Source organism: Candoia aspera, chromosome 1 (assembly GCF_035149785.1).
Source record: "Candoia aspera isolate rCanAsp1 chromosome 1, rCanAsp1.hap2, whole genome shotgun sequence".
NCBI lineage: Eukaryota > Metazoa > Chordata > Lepidosauria > Squamata > Boidae > Candoia > Candoia aspera.
In genome coordinates this window covers 226,195,058-226,216,262 of record NC_086153.1, presented here as the reverse complement: position 1 = coordinate 226,216,262, position 21,205 = coordinate 226,195,058, and the positions used below count along the sequence as shown (strand labels likewise).

Here is a 21,205-nt window from a genome sequence, read left to right as displayed (position 1 = left end):
CATATATTTTTGCCGGAGTTACATCTTGGAAAGGGGATGGAGAGCCACAGTTGCATAGCAGTTGAGAGACTAAACCAAAGATGCATATTACCTACCTTTCTAATGAGTAGGTGGAATGGGTAGTGACAAGTGGATGGCACCATCCTGGTTTCGTTACTGCATGAAGACCTTTGATTTGCTTTGTGGTAGTGCAGCCCTTTAATACATTCATCCAAAGATGCTTGTATGCATTATACTTAACTCTCATGTTAGATGTCTTCCTTCAAAGGAGGAGGTTGGGGTGAAATAACCCCTTCATTTACTTAATAACTAAGTGATTATCTTTGGCTCAGTAGTAATATTGGTGATATACAGTAGCTTCTTAATGAAGAAGCAGTCATACAGGCATCTACAGTAGTACGTTAAATTCCTGTTTTGAATTTATTCTTCATGGTTTCAGATGTTTATTATTTTTGCCACAAGGGAAAGATGTTTATAATTCCATAATCTTTCATTTACAAAACTCAAACGTCGTAGAGCATTGTGACAACAGCTATGCATTGCTGCATAGCAAAAGAGAAGAGCCAGAATTACCAGCTTTCTATCTTGAGTTGCAATTCTGTGAAAATTTATCCACACAGCAAATTGCCATGGGGAAGCAAATTTTTGGGAGGGGGGCTGTCACAATGCATAGGGAGGAATTAAATTTTCCTTGTTGTATATTCTCCAACACCAGCCTAAAAATTTCCAAGGCACCACTTAGAAGCTTCTAATTGCTGTAATAAGAGGATGGCACTGGTTGTCAGATAAAGAGACCTCACCGCTCCATTCCAGGTGTAAATTTAGACCTTCCTATGCACAGAAAGACTTCCATCCTGTTCCACATGGAATTCTGGAATGTGACACCAAGGGCAGTTAGTCTCTTGAAATTCTAAGAAACATTTGGATTTTAACACATGAAATGAAGAGTGCTAGTTTCAGAAGAGAGATGCTATGTATATTTTCTTTAGGAAACCTAAGTTAGAGATTTTTAAAAAATAATTTATTCTGAGTCCATCCCAGTTAGTACTCGGTGTATTTTAATAACAGTGGAAATTTGTATTTAGCAGTGATATATTTGTGAACTAATAATAATTATTTATTTGTTTCTGTAATATGACTAAGGAAAAATTTGACAGTCACTTTGATCTGGTGTCTGTGATTGTGGTTCAATTTAGGGGATAAGGACTTTGTTGATCACACTTTGATGAATTATTTAACTGATTTTTAAAAATGCAATTATTTCTATAAAGTCTAATTTGAGTAAGTATCAAATTTGAAATGAATTATTCCAGTGTTTGGTATAGTCTGCCCTAACTTTGCTATAAAGTCTCTGTTAAAGTTATATGCCTGATCTATTCAGAAACAAACCAAAGGTAATAATAGGATTCTTTCACAGACAGGAGAGCTTCCTAATTCATATCGTCTCATTAGTATTGTCAGTCATATTGGAGATACATCCTCCTCAGGTAAGAAAAAAGCTGCATATTTGATACTTCTTAATGTTCTTCTGACTTGTGTTTTGGGGGCCAGTAACCAGAATTCAAGATGAAGAAAGAAATGTAATATAAATAGTTAATTTTATATGCTTGATTTATTCATTCATTCATTCATTCATTCATTCATTCATCATATTTATGTGGCTGCCCATCTCACAAAACATGACTCGGCAGCATACGATAAAAACCTTAAAACAGTAATATAAAAAGTAGTCAACAATTAGAAAATATTAGTATTATGATTAAAAGCAGGTTCCATGCAAGTTTACGAAGTGAGGGATGCCATTAAACAATTTTACTTTTATTGATCAATAAATCTAGTACATAAGAAGATTTTGAAGTGTAGTAAAAAAGAAATTAGTCACATTTAAAATAATAAAGCAAATTTGTCTGCAGAAGATGTCATTTCTTAGATAATCCAGCTTGTACATTTCTGCATGAAAGACATCAGAAGCCTGGATATTACAGGAGGCGTGCCTTTTCTGCCATAGCACCTGCCCTATGGAACAGTCTTCCTCCAGGGGTTAGGGTGGCCCCGACCCTGCCAGCCTTTCATAAAGCCCTAAAGACCTGGGTTTTTTGCCAGGGCCTGAGGCCCCAAGTGTGTGAAGGGTCCCGTCTCCTGCTGTGCTAGTGACTGTCAATTGTGGTATCTTCCTCGGCTGCTGTGTATTTTAATTTTTATATTTTTGATGGGAATTGTTTTTAATTTATTTTAAGATTGCTCACCTCCCAGAGTCACTTGTTGAGATGGGCAGCCATACAAATTGAATGAATGAATGAATGAATGATTATCTTTGTCTATTCCATTATTTTTAAGGTCACTATATTAGTGATGTATATGATATTCGCAAGCAGGCATGGTTCACATACAATGACCTGGCAGTATCAAGAACTCAAGAGGCCTCTGTGCAGAGTGATAGAGACCGGAGTGGCTACATCTTCTTCTATATGCACAAGTGAGTATTACTTATATGTTTCCCCATGTAGAGCTTTCTCTTCTCTATTTCATTTCCATCCCTATGAAAAGATGAAAAGTGCTCTTGTTTCCCCATTTCCTAACTCTTGTATGGCTTTTCAGTGTGAGAACTGTAGGAAACTGAGTGTTACGGCCCTTGTGGGGAGGATATTGTTAACATAGACATCTTCTACCGTGCATTTGTATGAAGGCATGAATAGACAGGTATGAAAGATAGTATTCCTGAAACCTAGGCCGTAGAGACACAGGGTTTATTCAGATTTCCAGCTTATGCAGCATATGGAAAAATACCAGAATGAAGTCTTCCAAGAACATGTAACAAGAGATGGTTCTGAAAACAAGGGATGGCTTCTATGAGAATTGGCTTAGGCAGTGGCATTGAAGTGGAGAAGTACCAGGAGGCATGAGAAGAGTATCCAGCTGGAATTGCCCAAGGGTTGGCAGAAGTTATAAAGGTGGAAGGGAGCTGTAGTATTTTGGAGCCATCACACAGAATGAGGTCCTGCACTCAGAATGAGGTACTGCACTTTCGGCATTGATTCTTTGAGAATTCATACCGAGCCTGGCCAGCTAGATTTTGAGTTGAGAGATAAAGGCTTGTGTGTGTGTGTGTGTGTGTGAGAGAGGGGGGGAGGGGGGGAGAGAGAACAAGCAAAGGATTTAAAGTTTTTAGTTAAGAAAACAAACAAACCTGCATTTGTGTCAATGCACCTTGGATCTCTGGATAAGTAAGAACAAACAGCCCTAGAGATTTTGTAATGAACGTCCTTATAAGCTTCTCGGTGACAGTATAAGAGGCCAGATTGTGCCGTATTGTGTAGAATCTCTGCATCATTTCTTTTAAAACATTCCTTTAAGTGCCACTGTGTATCTTGTGTACATCGTGTGCCTTGGCTGCCCTGTATGGACTCTCATTGGTCCCTAATGTGAACATCTGTTCTGTTCTCTAGGGATATATTGGATGAATTGCTCGAAACAGAAAAGAACCTGCAACTGCCTGGTGTGGAGGTGGGAAAGCCAGTTTGACAGCCCCTGTGAAGAATGCCCCTCTCCCTGAGCACAAAGAGTTAAGAACTTTTGCCTAACACACAGGAGCCACAGACCTGAGGAACTCAGGGCATAGCTGAGAGACAAACTGCTTCAGATAAGAAAGGGCTATTCCACCCCTTTCTTTGAACTTCAGCAGTTAATCTTCTGTTATCCAGAGTTTTAAAAAAAATGTTTTTTTCCCCCTGTTTTGCTACTCAGTTTTACCTGCAGTGGAGAGGATCAAGCTAGAGCATTTAAAAACTTCTTCCAAAGCTTATGAAAGCATAATATGAGAGAAGACCACAAGATCACCTATTAACAAGCGGAGAAGATCTTACATATGGGTTGACTTTCTTTCTACAGGAGAAAAAGAAAAAAAAAGCAGTGGCCTGTAAGCCACTGTAAGTACATGCATAATATTCCCTGGAAAGTGCAGGTGGCTGACTGGTTAAATGGAAGGAGCAGGCTTTGCTAGAACAGATGGGCATGGACACCTATGATTTGTAACACTCCAGAACCCTTCATTTTCGTCATTTCAAATAATATATACATATGTGTATTTTAACTTTTTAAAGTTTTTATTCTTTTTGGAGGCATTATCTTCCAAGTACTGCCATTTGCGGAGCAGTCTCCCCCACCCGCCCTGAGTGTGCATGGGTGTACGTGTGTCCATATTTCCTGTGTTTCATGGAAGAACTGCCCTGGTTGGGCTGTGATTGGCTGGCATTGGAACTGCAAGTCCTAGCCTTTGGTAGTCCCTTTTCAAGCTGGTGCTAGTCAGTTAATGAAAGAGAAATAATAGTTCACTTCTGCACTAGCCTTCAGAGCTGCATGTGCTTGAGTGTCTTTTCTAACTTTACTGTATCGGGCAAGTAATATGGTAACAGAAACATTGAAATATATCTGGGTTTGTTCTAGCTGTGAGGTTGGAAAAACCCCCCAGAAAACTCTCAAGCGATTAGCATTTGCAAGACTCTTCAGAGCAGCAATAGAGGGATTTAGGTACTTAAAAAGTATTTGAATAACTTGCTTATGTTGGCAGAAACTACAGAGAATCCATTTTTGCCAGACCCTCATTTTCGTGCTGGAAGTTAGTAACTGTTCCCTCATTTTCACTTTCATGGCAATGAAATTGCTAATAATTGAGGTGTTTCTTGATTTGCTTCAGAGTAAAAAAAAAATTCTTGAAAAGGTTAACAGCTACATGGAGAAATGTATTTTACCCCTACTTGTTGGGGGGTTTTCTGTTCTTTACTATTAGAACCTTCTGATACAACATTTTGGGAGTAGACAAAAGCCAAGTAGACAATAGAGTTATTTGTTGCTGAAAGGTTTTAAGATTGCAGGCAGTATTAGAGAACTCTAAATGACATAATATAGAGGTTACCAACAGAGTAAAACTGCTGTCTGATGTAGAAGACAAAGTTCTCAAAAACTACACCCCACCAAAGCATAAAATGCTAACTTCTGTCATAATTTTGTACTGTTCACAAAGGTATTTCAGTGTGTTTTTAACTAAGAATAAAGGGATTTTCTTTCAGTAAAGAAGAGTTATCTCAAAATGTGATAGTCTTGAATCTAGAGTACAGCTAGTTTTCCCTTAGTGAAAAGACCCCTCACATATTTGCCTGAATCTGAAAGGAAGCTGAACTTCCATCTGCTTGAGCACAAGTACAGCTATCAGTACAATTCAGGGAAAAGCAGGGTTTTTATTGCAGTGACAGCTGAACTTTCTTTAAGTGAACATTACTGAGCCATTTGGTTCCTTTTCTGCCCCCTCCAACAACCAGATATATTCTAGGCTTTCTTATTAGTGGAGTGTGGGATGGCGGCATACCTGTTCAGTGCTTGCTGTGGTCTCTTGAGAAGGAGCTCTGAAGAGCTGATGCCTTTAAATATAAAAGCAGGTGGCAAATTCAGGTTCAGGAGGGAAATAAAATAATTTCCCCCATTCCTTCTCCTAGCAGAAGGTGTTGCTGGGTTTCATTTCCTTCTCTGAATAGAAGGGTCTTATACAACCCATTGTAATTAAGCAGTTATAATGTCTTTGGTTCCATGCTTAACACTGAAGCCAAATTAGCTAATATATATGCAGTTGCAGTATTCTAATTCAGTGTCTTCTATAATAAAATGCAGAATTGCCCCAACCTTAGTGTGTAAAGACTGATTTGCTTCATCTAAAGTTGGAGAGTATGTAGCCTGAAATAAGTGTCTGTACCTTTGGTAGAAAAATAATTCTTACTCAGTAAGAATTGGTGACTGTTAATCCTGGTTTTCATTTTACAATCAGATCAAATTCTGTGGAAATGCAATGAGTTTGTGCTGCAGTTCATCTTTTTTTCTTACATACAGTTTTGATATTTAATGCTGAAACTGCAGACCAGACCATTCAGGATTACATTTAAAGTTTCATATTAAATGGTTTTACAAACCGTGGACTTATTTCCTTTTGAGAAATCATGCCAAGAAACCTTGAAAACCTCTTGGGAGTCTGAACTGCAGCTGCTGGTATTTAAAAATCTTTTACTTGTTTAAAAAACAACTGGCTTTTGTTACACAATGTTTTTGGAACAGCATGGTATGGCACACTTTCAGACATCTTAATTCTAGCATTATTGATTCTTGATTATGAAAAGAGCCCTAGCTTTAACCCTAAGTTCACCCAGTAGTAGATGAACTGCAGCATACTTTAAATTCCTCTTTTCCTTTTGTCTTAGATCTGTCATGTCTTTTTTCCTATATTTATTTTTATATGAGAAATAGCCATAATGTGTTTGCACTAAGTAACTAAACTCTTCCCAAACGTAAAACAAATCTTGTACATACATCACATTTCAAAGGTAGCTCAGGTAGCTTGATTTAAAAAAAAAACTTTAGAAATCACAAGCACTTGCTTGTAATGAAGATTTATATATGTATAAAAAGCTTATTTTCCCCCAGCTATGAGCCTCTACAGTTCTAATTAAACACGTCTGCAGTTAAAGAACATTAAGCAGCATTGCTTCCGTTTGGATGAAGCCTAATATTCATATCCGTGGCAAGGTACAAAGGTTTCAGGGAGATTTCTCTATTCTGGGCTGCCTTCTCACTTCCTGAGGACACACCAGCATTCAAAGAGAGTTCTGCACATCATAGGGTCTCTGATGCTAGATGTGCTAAGAGAAAGCTGCTTGCATCGCAACTAAATAAAGAGTAGTGTAATTCTCTAAAATTGCATGAATTAATATTCACTTGATGAAGTGAATATTCTGGGAATAAAATTGTCATGTGTTTCTGGAAAAGAACAATTGGGGTGCTTTTTAAAACTACCCTGATACAGGGAATGAACTGCCCATGAATCAAAGGAAATTCTTAACACTTTGCTGTTCACCTGCAACAGTAACCTACTTCTTTGCTTCTACTGGCTTTAAGGAGTTACTTTGTAAAATCTTGGTGGAAGAGAATAAATAGTGGCAAGGGTTCCTTAGCATGTGCTTTGAGAAGGATGCCTAGATTTTATGCTGGAAATCACTTTGTATCCCTTGGCACAATGTGGAGCAGCGTTTTTCTGTGTTTTAGCAGACCTGTTCTTCGATTCTTCATAATTCTGCTTTTATTCTTTCTTTTTAAATGTACAGATCAATTTCTGAGAAATTAAACACTCTTTATTAATGTGGAATCTGATTTTTCTTTCTAGAACAATGCAGTGCCTTGAAACTTTTCTGTTGTCCTTACTGCTATTTGATTGCTGTTTTTCCTCCACAAAATCGACACTAAAAAACCATGGTACTTTTTCACATTAATTTTGCATTCTTAGATATTCCAAATTTTTGATTAATTTAAAATTTGTTTTTGATTGTTTTAAAATGCATAAACCTGTTGGAGGATACGTTGCTGTATATTAAAAACTACTAAAATTCATTATGGAAATGTACATTAGGAGTGGGGTCCATATACTTCAAAAGCTGTCATTCTCTGAAGGTAAAATTGTTATTATTGTAAGCCACAAAACTTCAATCCTGTTTGATTTCTCTTTGAGGAATTGAGAGGCTATTTCTGCCAATATGGACTGGGTATGTTTCAACGTAGTTTAACTTAACTGAATTTACAACAGTAGTGGCCTGATGGTAAACTGACCCAGTTCTGTTTATGCTGCTGTAAAGGTGTAGTGACTTGCTGCTTACAAACAAGGATAGCTTCTCATTTTGTGTGCCGATGTTTTATTTGCATTGGGATACATTTCATAAGAAAACTATGGTTCCAGCTGGGATGCTCTGTGCTTTATGGGTCACTTCAAGACTTCCAGCTCAGGGGCCTGAAAATCCCATCTGTTTTGGCAGCACCTTCTTCATTGGCAGCTGAAAACTCTCTAGCTATAATTATGTAGACAGCTATGAGTATAGACAAGAGCAGATTAGGGGCAGACTCAGAGGGTCAAAACCCTCCTAGATCTGCCATACCTATATTTTCTTCTATTGCCAAAGCAAGTTTTAAAAAATGTTTTTAAGCAGCAGAAATTGGCTGCTTTTAAGTTGTTCAGTGGTTTCTGGCCAGGTTGCAAGATTGTGATATTCTTGCTTGATATCTCAAAGTGATTTGGGTCCAAAATGTTCCAGGTAGGAAAATCTTGCAAGGAACGTTGGTAAGAAAAATAGTGCTAGTTGAATTGGGGAGTCCCCTGAGACCGGGCCAAATAAGTGAGAGCAACTGGAGTGATAAGAGTGTGAGAAAGAGTGAGAGACCAGGTGACCAAGGGAGTGCTACAGCATGTGCAAAAGAGAGAGGAACAGACCAAGAGCAATAATGGGAGGGCATCACCTGATCTGTGGTGCGAATGGGGGTTTCCCTATAAAAAGAGGGGAGTTGGAAAGTTCTCACCCAGCAGATCAGGTTCTGATAGATGGCAAAATCCATCGGCCTCACCATCAGTCAAAACCTGCCCCAGCCCAACCTCATATTAGGAAAAGTGGGTGTTTTTTTTTCCCCTTCCACCAGCAGGAAATCCATTGATTGCTTTCCTTCATTTGTTCCACAATAAAGCTGTCACGATAGCCCCACTCACCAACTTTGTCACCAAATCACATTGGAGCTTGGCTGTTGGGAAAGAGTAAATTAGCCAGCGTAGTTTGGGGCAGCTTCGTGACTGGAGAAAAGTATGTTAAAGCAGCTGCCTGGGTCTGCCCTAAGATCATCTGTAGTGTTTAAAAAGGAATCCCTTTTGTCCCTGCAAAACTGCTAGTGGTAGAAAATTCTGAATGCTTCTGTTATCAAGCTTTTTTTTTAAAATTCAGGTCTGCAACTGGCTGAAAATAATGGCAGGATTATTTCCATTTAGAATAGTCCTTTTTCTTTCTTGAGAGACATTTGCTTCCATGAAGGCAGTGCAGCAAAATCCCGCTGGGACATTCCAAAGACCTCAAAAAAATCTTCCTCTGACAAATAGTGCTGCGGAATGGAAGAAAAGCACAGATGAGAGAGATGGCGGCAAGGATTACAAACAGCGGTTTCATGTCCGGTTCTGCTACAGAGGATTGAGACTGATGAGGAATGGCTTTGAGACACAGCTAAACAGATCTGCAGGTGTCGTGGTTTCCACTCGCCCCCTACAATCTTTGGAAAATGTTTGCACGTAACAGCAAGCTTTCATTTTTACATCTTTGAGGACTAGAAGCTTGTGCTGCTGACGTAGCACATGGGTCTTGATTGTACACTTGAATTTAGCTGGATTTGGTGTGAAATGAGTGGTGGGCTATATATACGCCCTAGCCTTTGTGCAGACTAGATTACTGTACTATGTGGGGCATATGATATACTGAATGTCACTAGACTAGAAATGAAGTTGGCACCCTACATGCCCAGAGGTGAGATGCTGTTTTCTCAAATATATAATACAGTGGGCATTATATTACTGCACAACTGAGTATTAGTGAGGAAATTAAATGGAGTGGATTCTTAAATATAGGGGGTTTTTTTCCCTGACAGACAACGGAAGCAGTATTTCTATTCTGGTACTTTTTTACATAGTTCTTGGTAAGCTGCACTTACAAATTAGTGTTCCCAGGCATTATTAAAATCACTAAGAATGATAAAATGTTTGCACGTACACCAAGCTAAATTGAAAATATGTTTTCTGAGTTGGCCTCATTTTGTTTTATTTATCTTAGTGTTTTAACTTCATGCCAGATTAAAGAAACTGCCCAAAGCCATTTAGCAAACTTTGCAATGAGCAATTGGTTTTTATCCTGGGTTTTCAGCAAATCTCATCAGCTACTCTTGAAGTACAGGACCCCACCCCACCCCCACGGCAACTCTTGACTGTAGCCCTCTGATCTCTCACCTCCTTCCGGCTGGGATCCACGTCCTTGGGTAGGTCTTCTGCAGTTACATTCACCAGTTTCTCCGAGGGGTATGTAGAGAATGACAACTTGCCAAAACTCGTCTTGGCAGTAAAAATATCTTTTCCTTCCAAGATTTCCTGAAAGAGAAAAGGGGAAGCTCCCAAAGCTATTCCAAGGCATGCTATTCTGTACTTGTTCAAAGGAAATTTGAGGAAAGATAGAAAGGAGTTACAGGCTGGACTTTTCTAAATCAGTTCTCTTTGAGATTGCAGATAAGAGGGTTGTGTACTTGAGAAGGGACACTGCAGTGTAAATACCCAGTGAATGTGCTGTGGCTGGGGAGCCTTAATGAGATCAAGGAAAATATGATGCGTGAATTGCAAACCCTGATACATTACAAGTTAACTGCAAAATCATTGCTATGACCATTCAGAGCTTCATGTATTTAACAACACTTAGGCCATGGAACCTAGAGTTGGAATCCTTAATAAATTATAATTCAATTATTTTATGCCTGAATCTTGTTTTGAATTTTCTTTACAGGTAGTTCTTGTTTAGCAACTGCCTCATTTAGCAACTGTTTGCAGTTACGATGGTGATGAGAAAGTAATTTTGTGACCAATCCTCGCATTTATGACCTTTGCAGGTCTGTAGAGCAAAGGAAAGCTGAAGTAAGATCATAAGCACAATTGCAGTTTCACTTAGTGACCACTTCGCTTAACCAAGTTGCCAGTCCCAATTGTGGTCGCTAAACGAGGTCTACCTGTATTCAAGAAAGGCTATTTTAGATTTAGGAATAAAGTCCCTGAATGTTTGTGTCACCACCAATGTTGCTTGAATAGTGATGGAAATTTGTGTGCATTTAGTATACAATTGTCACAGCTGTAATTTCTACATTTTCTTCCATTTCACTCTGACTTCCCTGCTACCTTTTCACTGTCCCTCTAAAGTGGCATATGCATACCCACAAATGTATGAATGTAATACATATCTGATGCTTCAGATGGAATAAAAGACTCCTAGAAGTTTTTAGTCCGTTAAAGTTTATGCCTAATGTTAATTTTTCAGATGGTCCAAGATTCCTTGTTCATTTTATACTGTAGGAGGAAATTCCAAATGTGGAGATTTTGTTGTAAGCTAAGAGCCAAGGTTTTTTGCATTGGTCTGCAAGGAAGAGATTCTGTTCATATTCCTTCACCTACACGTTTCTTTTTCTTTTCAACTAGAAGTAGATATTCTATATCAGGAACAGGTAAATGGAGCCTTAACTTCTTCTCACGGGCTGAAATAACCTGAAACAGGGTTTCCTATTCTCTTCACCGTAGAAAGCTATACAGTATCTTGCTGTTAACACCTTGCATCGCTGCTTGTCTTACCAGCCATACTTACAGAACTGAGCTGGCCAAGGCTGTCGTCATTGGCAAGTTCAGCTTTCAGCTCTTCATAGGTTTTCTTCTCCTGTGTGGAGACAGACAAAATTTTGTTTTTAAGTATAAACACTTCGAAAGCTTGGACAATGAAAGTAAATCCCATATGATACCAAGAACATATTCTCAAAGAAGAACACTGTCCACCCTGAGAGTCTGGCTGTTGCTGGCTGGGATTTTTTTCATGAAAACTCGTGAAGGGTTGTTCTTGTAAAATCCTGTGCAAGGAAGATGGTTGGATAAAAGGAGTTCTCTCTTTACCCATCTCTCTCCAAACTGTCTTAGTAAAGGAACAGATCATTATTCACACAGAGTATTGGCAGCCAGCTTTTCCTAGTCAGAAGAACGTCCTTTTGTCACTTACTGTCCATTTGAGAGAATCCCATGCTAGGAACCAGCCGGTGAATGTTGGAGGTTCATTGCCTTGTTTCACAACCACAATTGGGGTATCAAGATCCCGACCACCTGGATGGGTCCGCAGGTACTCTTGTGCAGTGACGGCTGCTGCCTCTTTCTCAGCCTCATTTGCATCTTTACCAATCCAGAAGTAAACCTACAGAAAAAAAATCTCTGTTCACGAAAAACAGTATGTAGCTTAGACCACTGTTCCAGGGTTAGAATTACAGTGCTGAAAATGAATCCAAGTATGAGGAATAAGCAATGCAAGCATTAAAATAATATCAATTATATAGAATTAAAGCTGTAAGGATAGAACCTTATGAAAGGGGATTCTTAAATCAGTTAAATAACAATCCATCTTGATTTCAGGAGCCCTTTCCTAAAACCTAGTAAGGGTGATTTCCAAAATGACTTGTACTGTTCTTCATCCCATCTCCAGATTTCCATCTTCCTCTTCTCTGAGCAAGAATGTACATCATTTGGGAATTTAAGATGGAATCTGGCAACACTAAATCTAACACATTTAACAAATTAGTAGTAAACCTGCATATATCTGCTGGCTTTCTGTGTTAGTTATATCTTTAAAAGACTTAAATTCTTCCAACAAACATACATTGGTTTCTGTAAATTGGAGGGTAGCTTATATTAATTGAGAATATGGTAATAAAGGACATTTGTGTCAAAGGAGAGTGAATGGGCAAGAGATGCAAATAATGAAAAGTTGTTTGGAATGGAAGCAGGAAAGTAGGTAAAACCACTACCATTACTTCAAAAGGGTCAGAAATACTAGCTCTATCTGCCTCCACTCATCTTTCAGGTAGAGAGGGAAAAATTATGCAATGGAAATTGGCATGCAAATGAAAATTTGGAAAAATCAGGATTCTGAAGCAATGGAGAATTCCATAGAAAAAGCAGTTCTTCCTGATAAACATTCACCCTCCATAAATGCTGACTGGACAGGATTAATCTTTAGGTCAAAGTACGAATTAAAGTGCAATTGTGTATACCTTCCGGTGAATGAATACATCATCACACACATACACAAAGACACCTACACGCACACTGCTGGCCAGTGAACCCTAGCTTGCCTGTAGGTCCTGAATGAAGGTAGTATTGAAGATACTGCTGTTGCTCTCTGAAACAAATGGTTTGTGCATTTCTGAAGTGTCTGAGAAGTTCCAATACCCATCTCTAAAACCAGAGAATATAATAAGCTGATATGCTGAATGGTTCCTAAATCTCCTATTTTTTTTCATCCTGGGTAGGAATAATTGAATAGGGAATATTTATCTCATAAGAATCTCTCTGATCTTCATCAGGGTCACCCCAGAAAAGCAGGATGACATGGAACTCCCCGAAATCAGGGAGAAATGTCTTTCAGAAGGGGAGTAAGCACAAGGTAGCCAGCTACAATCTCAGTAATCTCAAGTTGGCCAAAAGTCTAGTTTTGACTCCTGATGGATGTGGCTAGTCTGAGAACTAGATCTGGAAGGATCTGTCCCAAGAGTGAGGTCAGCATCCATAGCCTCCTTTCCCAGAATTCTGCTACAAGGGTTAAACTGGGCAGCCACATGGGCTTGGACTTCTACTTTCATCCTGGGATATACACTGGATCTGTGCTCCTCAATGGATGCAATCTTTGGAAGGATCATCTCTTTGATCCCCCTTTGATAACCACACTCTTCTTCAGGGTATGAAGGTAAGAAGCTTGCAACTCAGCTGTGTGTGTGAATTAGAGGCCATGATGAACAAGAACTGCTGTGGGCCCCTTCTATGAAACAACATCACCTAGTGGGACCCAGGAGACATGCCTTCTCTGTCACTGTGCCTGATCTCAGCCTTTCTCCACCCCTATAGATCTGGGGGGCCTCAACCCTCTTGGCCTTCCAGAAGGCCATGAAAGTTTGACTTTTCCTCCAGATGTTAGGATCAGGATGTTAGAGGAACCCAACATGTGTGTGTTTTTGTGTTGCAAGTTTGTTACATGATACCTTGTTTATTGCATTATGATAGTAATATTTTTGTTCTGTTTATGAGGGTTTTATTATACTGTTTCCTTCTTGTGGATTGGTTATTAGCCCCCCCAAGTTATTTATTTAATATGGGTAGCCATATGCTTTTTCTAAACAAATTGCAATTCTCTGAGTGGTCATCCAAAACCTGAAACAACCTTCCATCCTATCCAGTGACATCACTGTCCCTTTGGATCTGCTATGGCATTTTTGGGAACCAAAAGGGTTTAACTGGAGCTGCAGCTGGTCACATAGTATGTTTGAGGGTGATACTCTTGCCAAACCATTTCTGTAAGCCGTAGGGGCTATTGAAGACCTCTCCATTGGTACATAATGTTACTATATGAATTCACAGATAACCACTAGAAGAATGGCAGTTATAGATGAGGGACCCCCCCCCACTTTTTTTTTTTTCTGGCATCATCTGTCAGGTAAATGTGCACAATTTAACAACTGACTCCTCAACCTGTGGGACATGTATGACCTATTACTGAAAAAGACCTTTGGTGGATGTGTTCTATTGGAAGGAGTGTTAGAAATGGTCTGCAGAATCAAATACTTGGGGATTGTGATTTCTTCTGTCAGACTGGCAGTTGGGTGCTTTCCATTTTTATTTTTGGATTCAGTTTACTGCTCTGCCTCTCCTTTTTTGTATACAGATTGACGTGCAGCTAAGGCAGAGCCTGGCTGCAGAAATGATAACTTTGCTTTACTGGCATTTACACAGGTTTTGGAGAAGAGTGCACTAATTTCATTGAAACAGACATATTTTGCCAGTTCTATGACAGGGACAGGCAATTTTTTAAAAGCCTAACTACTTTTTTTCTTTTTTTCTTTTGCCAAAGGTGATTAAGTGTGTTAGGCCTATTTGAGACTCTAGACCTATTTTAGTACATTTTGCCATGGAAAATCATGCCACTGTGATCTGGCAGCTAGCCACCAAATTTCGATTGTGACCATCTCAGCAAACTCCAGAAATGGAGAAGAAGGAGCTAGATGGCTGCAAGTGGTCTGTGAGGTGCCCCCTCCTGCTATACAGTGGAAAATGCAGAAAGAGAATCAGTGGATAATCCAAATAATCATTCTCTTCCTAAGCTACTCATTTGTGATCATGAAAAAAAAACAGTTATAAGAGAGAAATGAGAATGGTGAAAAAAACTGGAATTGGTAAAGGGCGAGAGGAAGAGGAGAAGGGCAGAATGTTCCGTTCTGAGACTTCTTTGAGAATATGGCATAAGCAACTGCAACCAACTGCAGGCTGTATTAGTAATCGGATCAGATGGGATGTGGGTGGGCATGCAATTGCTTAATAATTCCTAGTCACCAAATCAGTTATGGGAAGCGCCGTTGATACAACTATTCTGAAAGAAAAACAGTCACTGGGGAGAAATGTCATTCCTCTGTCTACTGCGTCTCCCAAGTTCAGACCCACCTGGTCCCAGGCATCCAGCAAGAACACGTCATCTTGTTCTAGATCATCCTGAGTAAAATTGGTAATCTCTGTGGCAAGGAATTTGCCTGTCTTATTGGAACACTCAAAGAGCCGAGGGGTGATTGAAACCATTTCTTCTTGTAATCTGCATACAATAGATAAGCAATGAGAGGTGTTGCTGGAACATCTTTGTGGCAAATGTGAGGAAATTATGATATAGTTCCCCACCCAGTAGCAATGAAATGGGTGCTGTCTGGAGCAGAGAAGTGGCAGGTAGAGAAAATGATTAAAAGCTCTCTGATGCTGCTACTCGGTTTTACAGAAGTTGCTACTTCCAGTTCAGCAACAGTCACAGGCCCAGTTGATTCATGAATGAAGCACTACTATTATCAAGTTGCTCCTTGAACCCTACAAACTGGCTACGGCCCACTGGTCACTTCTTCATGACTGTTCACCTGCTTCCCTTTTTGAATCTGAACAGAACTGCCTGGCATCAACAAGACATTAGTCAAAACCTGGCCTGGGTCTTAAGAGTCCAGAACATGGCACTTCTTATGATGGCTGTGCAGGTTTTTGTTTTTTTAACAGACTTTTTAAATCTGTAGCTGAGATCTCGAGATCTGCTAGTGTTCTGCAGTTCTGACTGAAGATGACGTTTGTGGCCTGTTGTGTCCAGTTCTGGCTTTATCACTAGAAAAGGATACGGCTTGGCATACGGGAGTTTAGAGACAGATGTGGCTAAGCAGAGGGTTTAAGGCAGGGATAGGGTCAAAGGTGGCCTTTCAGCTGTAGAACTAAAACTCCCAGCATTCCATGAATCCCATAGATTGGAAGGGCTGGGAATTGTAGTTACAGGCTACAGCTTCAGCCACCCTTGATGTAGCCTGAGCAAATATTGTTCGTACAGCAAAAGAGCACATTGGTCCTCTTCCCCTCCCCTCCCCTCAAAGAGCACCTTCTCCAGATGCTGGGAAGATGTTACCTTTTGTTGTTGGCATACTGAGACTTCCCGCCTAGTGCAACCCAGAATTCTGCAGGCTCCTGGCCTTCCGCTACCACTACTTTCTCCATCCTGGAGATCAGGTCGGACACAGTCTTGGCCATCTCTCTCTCATCCCCGCTGCAGCCCTGTGAAAGGAACCGATGTGGTGAATTATGAAAATGGTCAGGGAGGATTTGAACTGTGGCACTTTGTAAACCTGCTTCTTTCCAGCTTGAGATTTAGATGCCAGTTATGGTCTCCTCCTCTTATCAGGAAACTATTGCTCTTAGGAACTGCTGTCTCCCCACTTACTTAGTCCTTGTCCTTAATGGAGGACATATGTCCTTATTTATTACTGGCGTTCCAGTGCATTAAATTCTAGTCTCTTGCATGCGATGCTGAAATTAGAGTTTCAGTACCCATTTCTAATGCTTGAGCTTCCCCATTGTGGTACCTACCTTACCATACCAGAGGTAGCAGCAGCTCTGAGTTTTGAGAATGAAGACATCGTTGGAATTGAGGGAGGAGGCCCTGGGAGCCACCTCCATAGCCTTGGTATTATATTCATTAGTCCCATGAACCTGGAAAAGGCGGGTGGGAGGTTCTGGATCTGTATTACCAGCTCGGGAAGTACCACCCTGCGTAAGAAGGGGGGAAAAAAACAGAAACTAAATCTGGACAATAGAACTGAATAATTCAAGGATATATATGCCTATCTTCAGAAAGTCTTCATAATGACCCAGCTAACCAGATTCATTCTACCGTTACTACAGCAAAGCTCATATGATTGACTATACCCTAAAACAGTGCTTCTCAACCTCAGCAACTTTTAAGACGTGTGGCTCTTAAGCGCTTAATCCTTTTCCTCTTGTCATTTTTCCAGCCTAAGCTGTCCTTTTCACTTATCCCCAGAAACTGCTATTAATCATAATAGTAAATAAATAAAAATAACCTCCCTAACAGAAGGACTGATAATAGCACTATTGCAGAAGGAGATTATTGAAGTTAGAAAAATGTCTAGCATGGAAAGGAAGAATTGCCTCCATCCCAATGTTCTTGCTGAGGCGGAGCCTCTGGGATAACCAGAGAGCCTCTCAGGTAACCCATTAGAGATCTCCTGCACCACCTCTATTTTAGCTCTTATTGGATAAGGGGAATGAAGGCAGGGAAGGTTATCTTGTAGTCTGCCTTTCCCCTACTTACCGCATATACCACCAGGCGTCCTTTGAAAATGGCCATAAGATGGGCAGGTTCCTTGCCCATGGTCACTCGCACCTGCACAGGCTCACCATCATATTCTTGGTCCAAAGTGACAGCTTGGTAGGCAGAGGCAGTAATCTCATCCTTGGTGGCGTGACGGCCCTGGGAAACAGAAGGAGTACAAACTCACTGAAACTCCAGAGAATACTCCAGTTGTTCCTCCACTGAGGTTCAAAGGATTTCTAATAAATTAAGGGGTCTTGGAAACTTTGCAGTTCTTAACTGTCTTGTGCATCGTATATCAGTATGTAGTGCAGGGGTGCACAACTTTCTTTGGGCCAAGTGTCACATGTGGCTTTTGAGTGACAAATGTAGGGCCACGGTAAAAAATAAATTTCACTTTAATTTAATGTACAGTTATCATTGCTCCCAGTGTTTTTCTCTTTCCTCATTAGAAATTACAGTTTCAACTTTTGGGGATGCATACATAGACCTTGGGTAGTGCAGTCCTGATGGAACTTCAATCTTTGGGTTGATTATTTGCAAATAATTCCTGGACTTCATTTGTGCCTTGTGAACAAAGTCACCTCCTTGGTGGCATTTGAGTCACTTGACATCTCTTTATCCTCTCTGCCCATGCTGCCTTTTAATTCTATCTGTTCCCTGCCTTGCATGCTCACCTGCCAAATGTAAATGATGTAGTGCATCTTGCTGTAAACTAAGTATTTGTAGAGGATAAGATAGCAGTCTCCACTGTAGAAATGCCCAAGCCAGCGACCCTCCACTGGCACCAGTTCTAAGTTCTCAATTCGCCAAACCTGTCAAGGAAAGCACAGAATTAGTGCAAGATGTCTATTGATATTTCAGGTAGTAGATAAAAAAAAAAAGAGCCCTTTGTATAACCAAGTATATGGGCAAAGTTAACATGAAGGATCCCCATAACTGGAAACAGTAGCTCTCATATCTCCTCACCCCCTGCTACAAAAGCTGCATCCCTCAAAATATGAAAAGAGAATCAAATTTTGGAAATTGGGAGTGATAAATATATAGAACAGTGATGTGTGCAATTTATAATACTGTACTCATAAAAAGGGCAGTAAAATAATTATAGGTGCAAAGTGGAAGAATCTCCACTCTCACTTAAAACAAAACACCTCTCTACAAACACAAATTTCTAACAGTTATGGCTACAGTGATATGTTTCAGTCTGGGTGTTTTTCCATAAAGTCTCACACAAAAAACATCTGGCTGAGTAAATTTCTCCTGTCAAGAATATTGGTGACTGTTATAGTTGAAGCCTGCCATAAGATTAGTAACAGTAACCCCAAAACATATGCAAATTGAATGAATGAACTTATAATAGAATTTAGCTAATGACTCCCTTACTGCAGAAGTTTGATGATCTCCCCCACTAGTGTAGAAGTTCGTTGTTTATTTAAAACCTTTCATTCCTGTCTTTTCATCAAATGGTCTTCAAGGAAGCTTACAGATTCTAACTCTACAGTACAAACCAATCTTGCTGATGGGATTGGAACATAGGTAGGTTTATTATTTCAAAGCAACCCCTTGGTCCATGGACTGATACTAATTCCAGACTATCGAGTGGTATGCTTTCCTTCCCTTACTGGCTGAGTCTATGTGGCATTAATGTTGCCACTCCTCAACTAGTGGAATCATGATACATTTTGTGGGTTTTTTTAGGAAGACAAATGTATTCCTTACCTGTGCCTCTCCAGAACCATCATCAACCATCTTGTGCTGGGCAGCCAACTCAGGCCTAGCATGCAAAGTAGTGGCATCAAACTTCACCTGCTCCACCTTGGCTGTTGGAAGGAGACAGAGAAGGGAAATAGATAGGTAGGTTTTATTGCACCGAGTGTAGATAGCGACAAGATAGAGCCAGCTTTGATTGTATGGGATGGAATGTGTGAGGAGGTACTTTAATATATGTCTTCTACTGCTGGTCAGCCTCTAGCTATTGTTCTGTCATCCCAGTGGTACAACATGATCACGCTGGCAAGGAACATCTAACAAGGAAAGGCTATGTCCATACTTGACACAAGCTGCCTCTGCCAATTGCTCCTCTGCTGTGTACAGACTCCAGCACTTACCTATTTTTCCAACTGTATTAGTCTTGCCAAAGCCAGTGCTTTGATTGTGAACTGTCCATTTCTGAAAGAGCTGCCTGAAAACAGCTGATTCGGAGCCATCGTTTTCCGTCTCGACACTGGTGCCGGGTGGGTAGTTTTTTGCTTTGATGAAACCCTAAAATGGAAGGCGGGTAACATCACAATCCAATCACTTCAGTTCAACAGAACTCACTGGTTTCCTGTAAACTACCTCTAATAGAAGCTTCTCTATGACAGAAAAGAACGGCTTTAAACAAAGCATATACTCAGAATCATTTGATGAATTATAATTCAGGTATCATGCCACAAGAAATTAAAATAATCCTTGGACCATTTTTTTAAAAAGGCAACTTTCTATTTAATATTTATGTATTTCTTTTGCTCATTAACTGGGAAACAAAAACTTAAACCTTTTTTTTTTACCTAAAAATCTTTTTTCATCTCTCACATAATCTTATTTCACTTTGTGTCGTAACCTGTCTCCGGTTAATTCTAGTAAGCATTTGCTGTTGTTCTTCACTTAACATTTCATAACCAAACCAGGTATTTTGTATTCTTTGAGGAAACTGAGTTAACCTTTCCTGGAATTTACTCTCCAAACCAAGTATATTCTTGTAAGAATGGACCTATAATTAGGAATAGGAATAGAGGAAGTTTTCACTGCATTTTCTCTACGTTGTATACTTTCTTGTTTGTTTTATTGATATCTACTCAATCCTATGAAATGAAAAAGGCTAAAAAGAATAGAGGCAGGTTATAGTAGCAATACTTTGGTTCAAAATCATAACAATGGTGAGCCAAAAGAATTGCAGACCCTTTAAAAGGTAGGAGAACAAAATATGGAAACACTCTCCTAGGATGGCCACAATTCCTGAAACTTTTCTATCATGGGCCCAGCTTTGCCTCCACCCCAAAGACATTTTGTCCACACAGCCACATCTTTACTCACCAAAGCCCTTGACATGGCCTGCTGCCTCTCTTCCTTGCTGGAGTGCTTGCCCTTCCACACAAAGATCTTAATGCCACCCTGGTCCAAGATGTAGCAGTCCTAATAGGAGACAAACCAGGTTCCTGTTAAGCTGCTTCACTAGGGAACAGCTGTGTGGACAGAGCATTATTTTTCCTTGCAGATAGCACTGTCAAACTTTCTCTGAAGGAAAGTGCAGTCTGTTTTGCTTCTCCGTTTGAGACTGAAGTGGAATAGAAGGTGTACATTTATGAGAGTTGGGCTTTGAGCTATTTCATCACTTCTTTCCTTCCCTCCACCAGCAAAGATGTGCAAGTTCAACTCCAAGGAAGTCTCTGTTGGCAGATTGCTGGGAAAGCCTTTGGCCCAGGAGAGATCAGAAAAGTCACACACACCAGGCATATCTATAAAAATAATTTATTTACAGAAAGCAAAACAAAAGCAAAACATATTTAAAGCTCTCATTGAGAGCTACCTGGCTTGCTACATGCCGGCACAGAAGAGAAAGAGGAACTGAAACAAGTCCAGGCAGGTTCCTCCCCCCAGGTGCAATAATTAACATTCGAAAAGGGGGCAGCCAAAACGATTAGAGACAATAGCACCTTAATCTGTTAGTAGGAAAACCATTAACAGTCTCTTACCTCATGCTTCAGGAGGTCCTGTGTAAGGGGCTGGATAGCAACTTCCTGCACAAGTAGATTCCCTTCTACATCAGAGACGCTTGGAAGAAAACATAATGTTGTCACAGAACAAATCTTAAGGGGTTGCTTAAGATCTCCAAAACAAAAAATGAAGATTGGGCTAATACGTAGCAC

General features: G+C 40.0%; 2 protein-coding genes across 4 annotated transcripts in view; one reads left to right on the top strand and one right to left on the bottom strand.

Annotated features, from left to right (window-relative positions):
* The window catches only part of USP37 (ubiquitin specific peptidase 37), a 38,992-nt gene extending 34,904 nt beyond the window's left edge, over positions 1-4,088 (top strand). For all 3 annotated transcript variants that reach the window (XM_063288880.1, XM_063288879.1, XM_063288881.1), the window contains 3 exons: positions 1,418-1,487; positions 2,338-2,476; positions 3,447-4,088. In XM_063288880.1, coding sequence (XP_063144950.1) covers positions 1,418-1,487; positions 2,338-2,476; positions 3,447-3,522 — 285 coding nt within the window. In that variant the 3' untranslated portion in view covers positions 3,523-4,088. The remainder of the gene's footprint in view (positions 1-1,417; positions 1,488-2,337; positions 2,477-3,446) is intronic.
* Positions 4,089-7,147: 3,059 nt separating this feature from the next.
* Positions 7,148-21,205, bottom strand: part of VIL1 (villin 1) — a 31,044-nt gene continuing 16,986 nt past the window's right edge. Inside the window, exons 8-20 of the mRNA XM_063288882.1 lie at positions 21,032-21,110; positions 20,373-20,471; positions 19,406-19,559; positions 19,017-19,117; positions 17,975-18,112; positions 17,298-17,456; positions 16,553-16,732; positions 16,095-16,240; positions 15,113-15,257; positions 11,634-11,822; positions 11,232-11,300; positions 9,842-9,979; positions 7,148-8,949 (exon numbers count right to left, since the gene is read on the bottom strand). Of these exons, the coding sequence (XP_063144952.1) occupies positions 8,836-8,949; positions 9,842-9,979; positions 11,232-11,300; positions 11,634-11,822; positions 15,113-15,257; positions 16,095-16,240; positions 16,553-16,732; positions 17,298-17,456; positions 17,975-18,112; positions 19,017-19,117; positions 19,406-19,559; positions 20,373-20,471; positions 21,032-21,110 (1,711 nt within the window). The 3' untranslated portion in view covers positions 7,148-8,835. The remainder of the gene's footprint in view (positions 8,950-9,841; positions 9,980-11,231; positions 11,301-11,633; positions 11,823-15,112; positions 15,258-16,094; positions 16,241-16,552; positions 16,733-17,297; positions 17,457-17,974; positions 18,113-19,016; positions 19,118-19,405; positions 19,560-20,372; positions 20,472-21,031; positions 21,111-21,205) is intronic.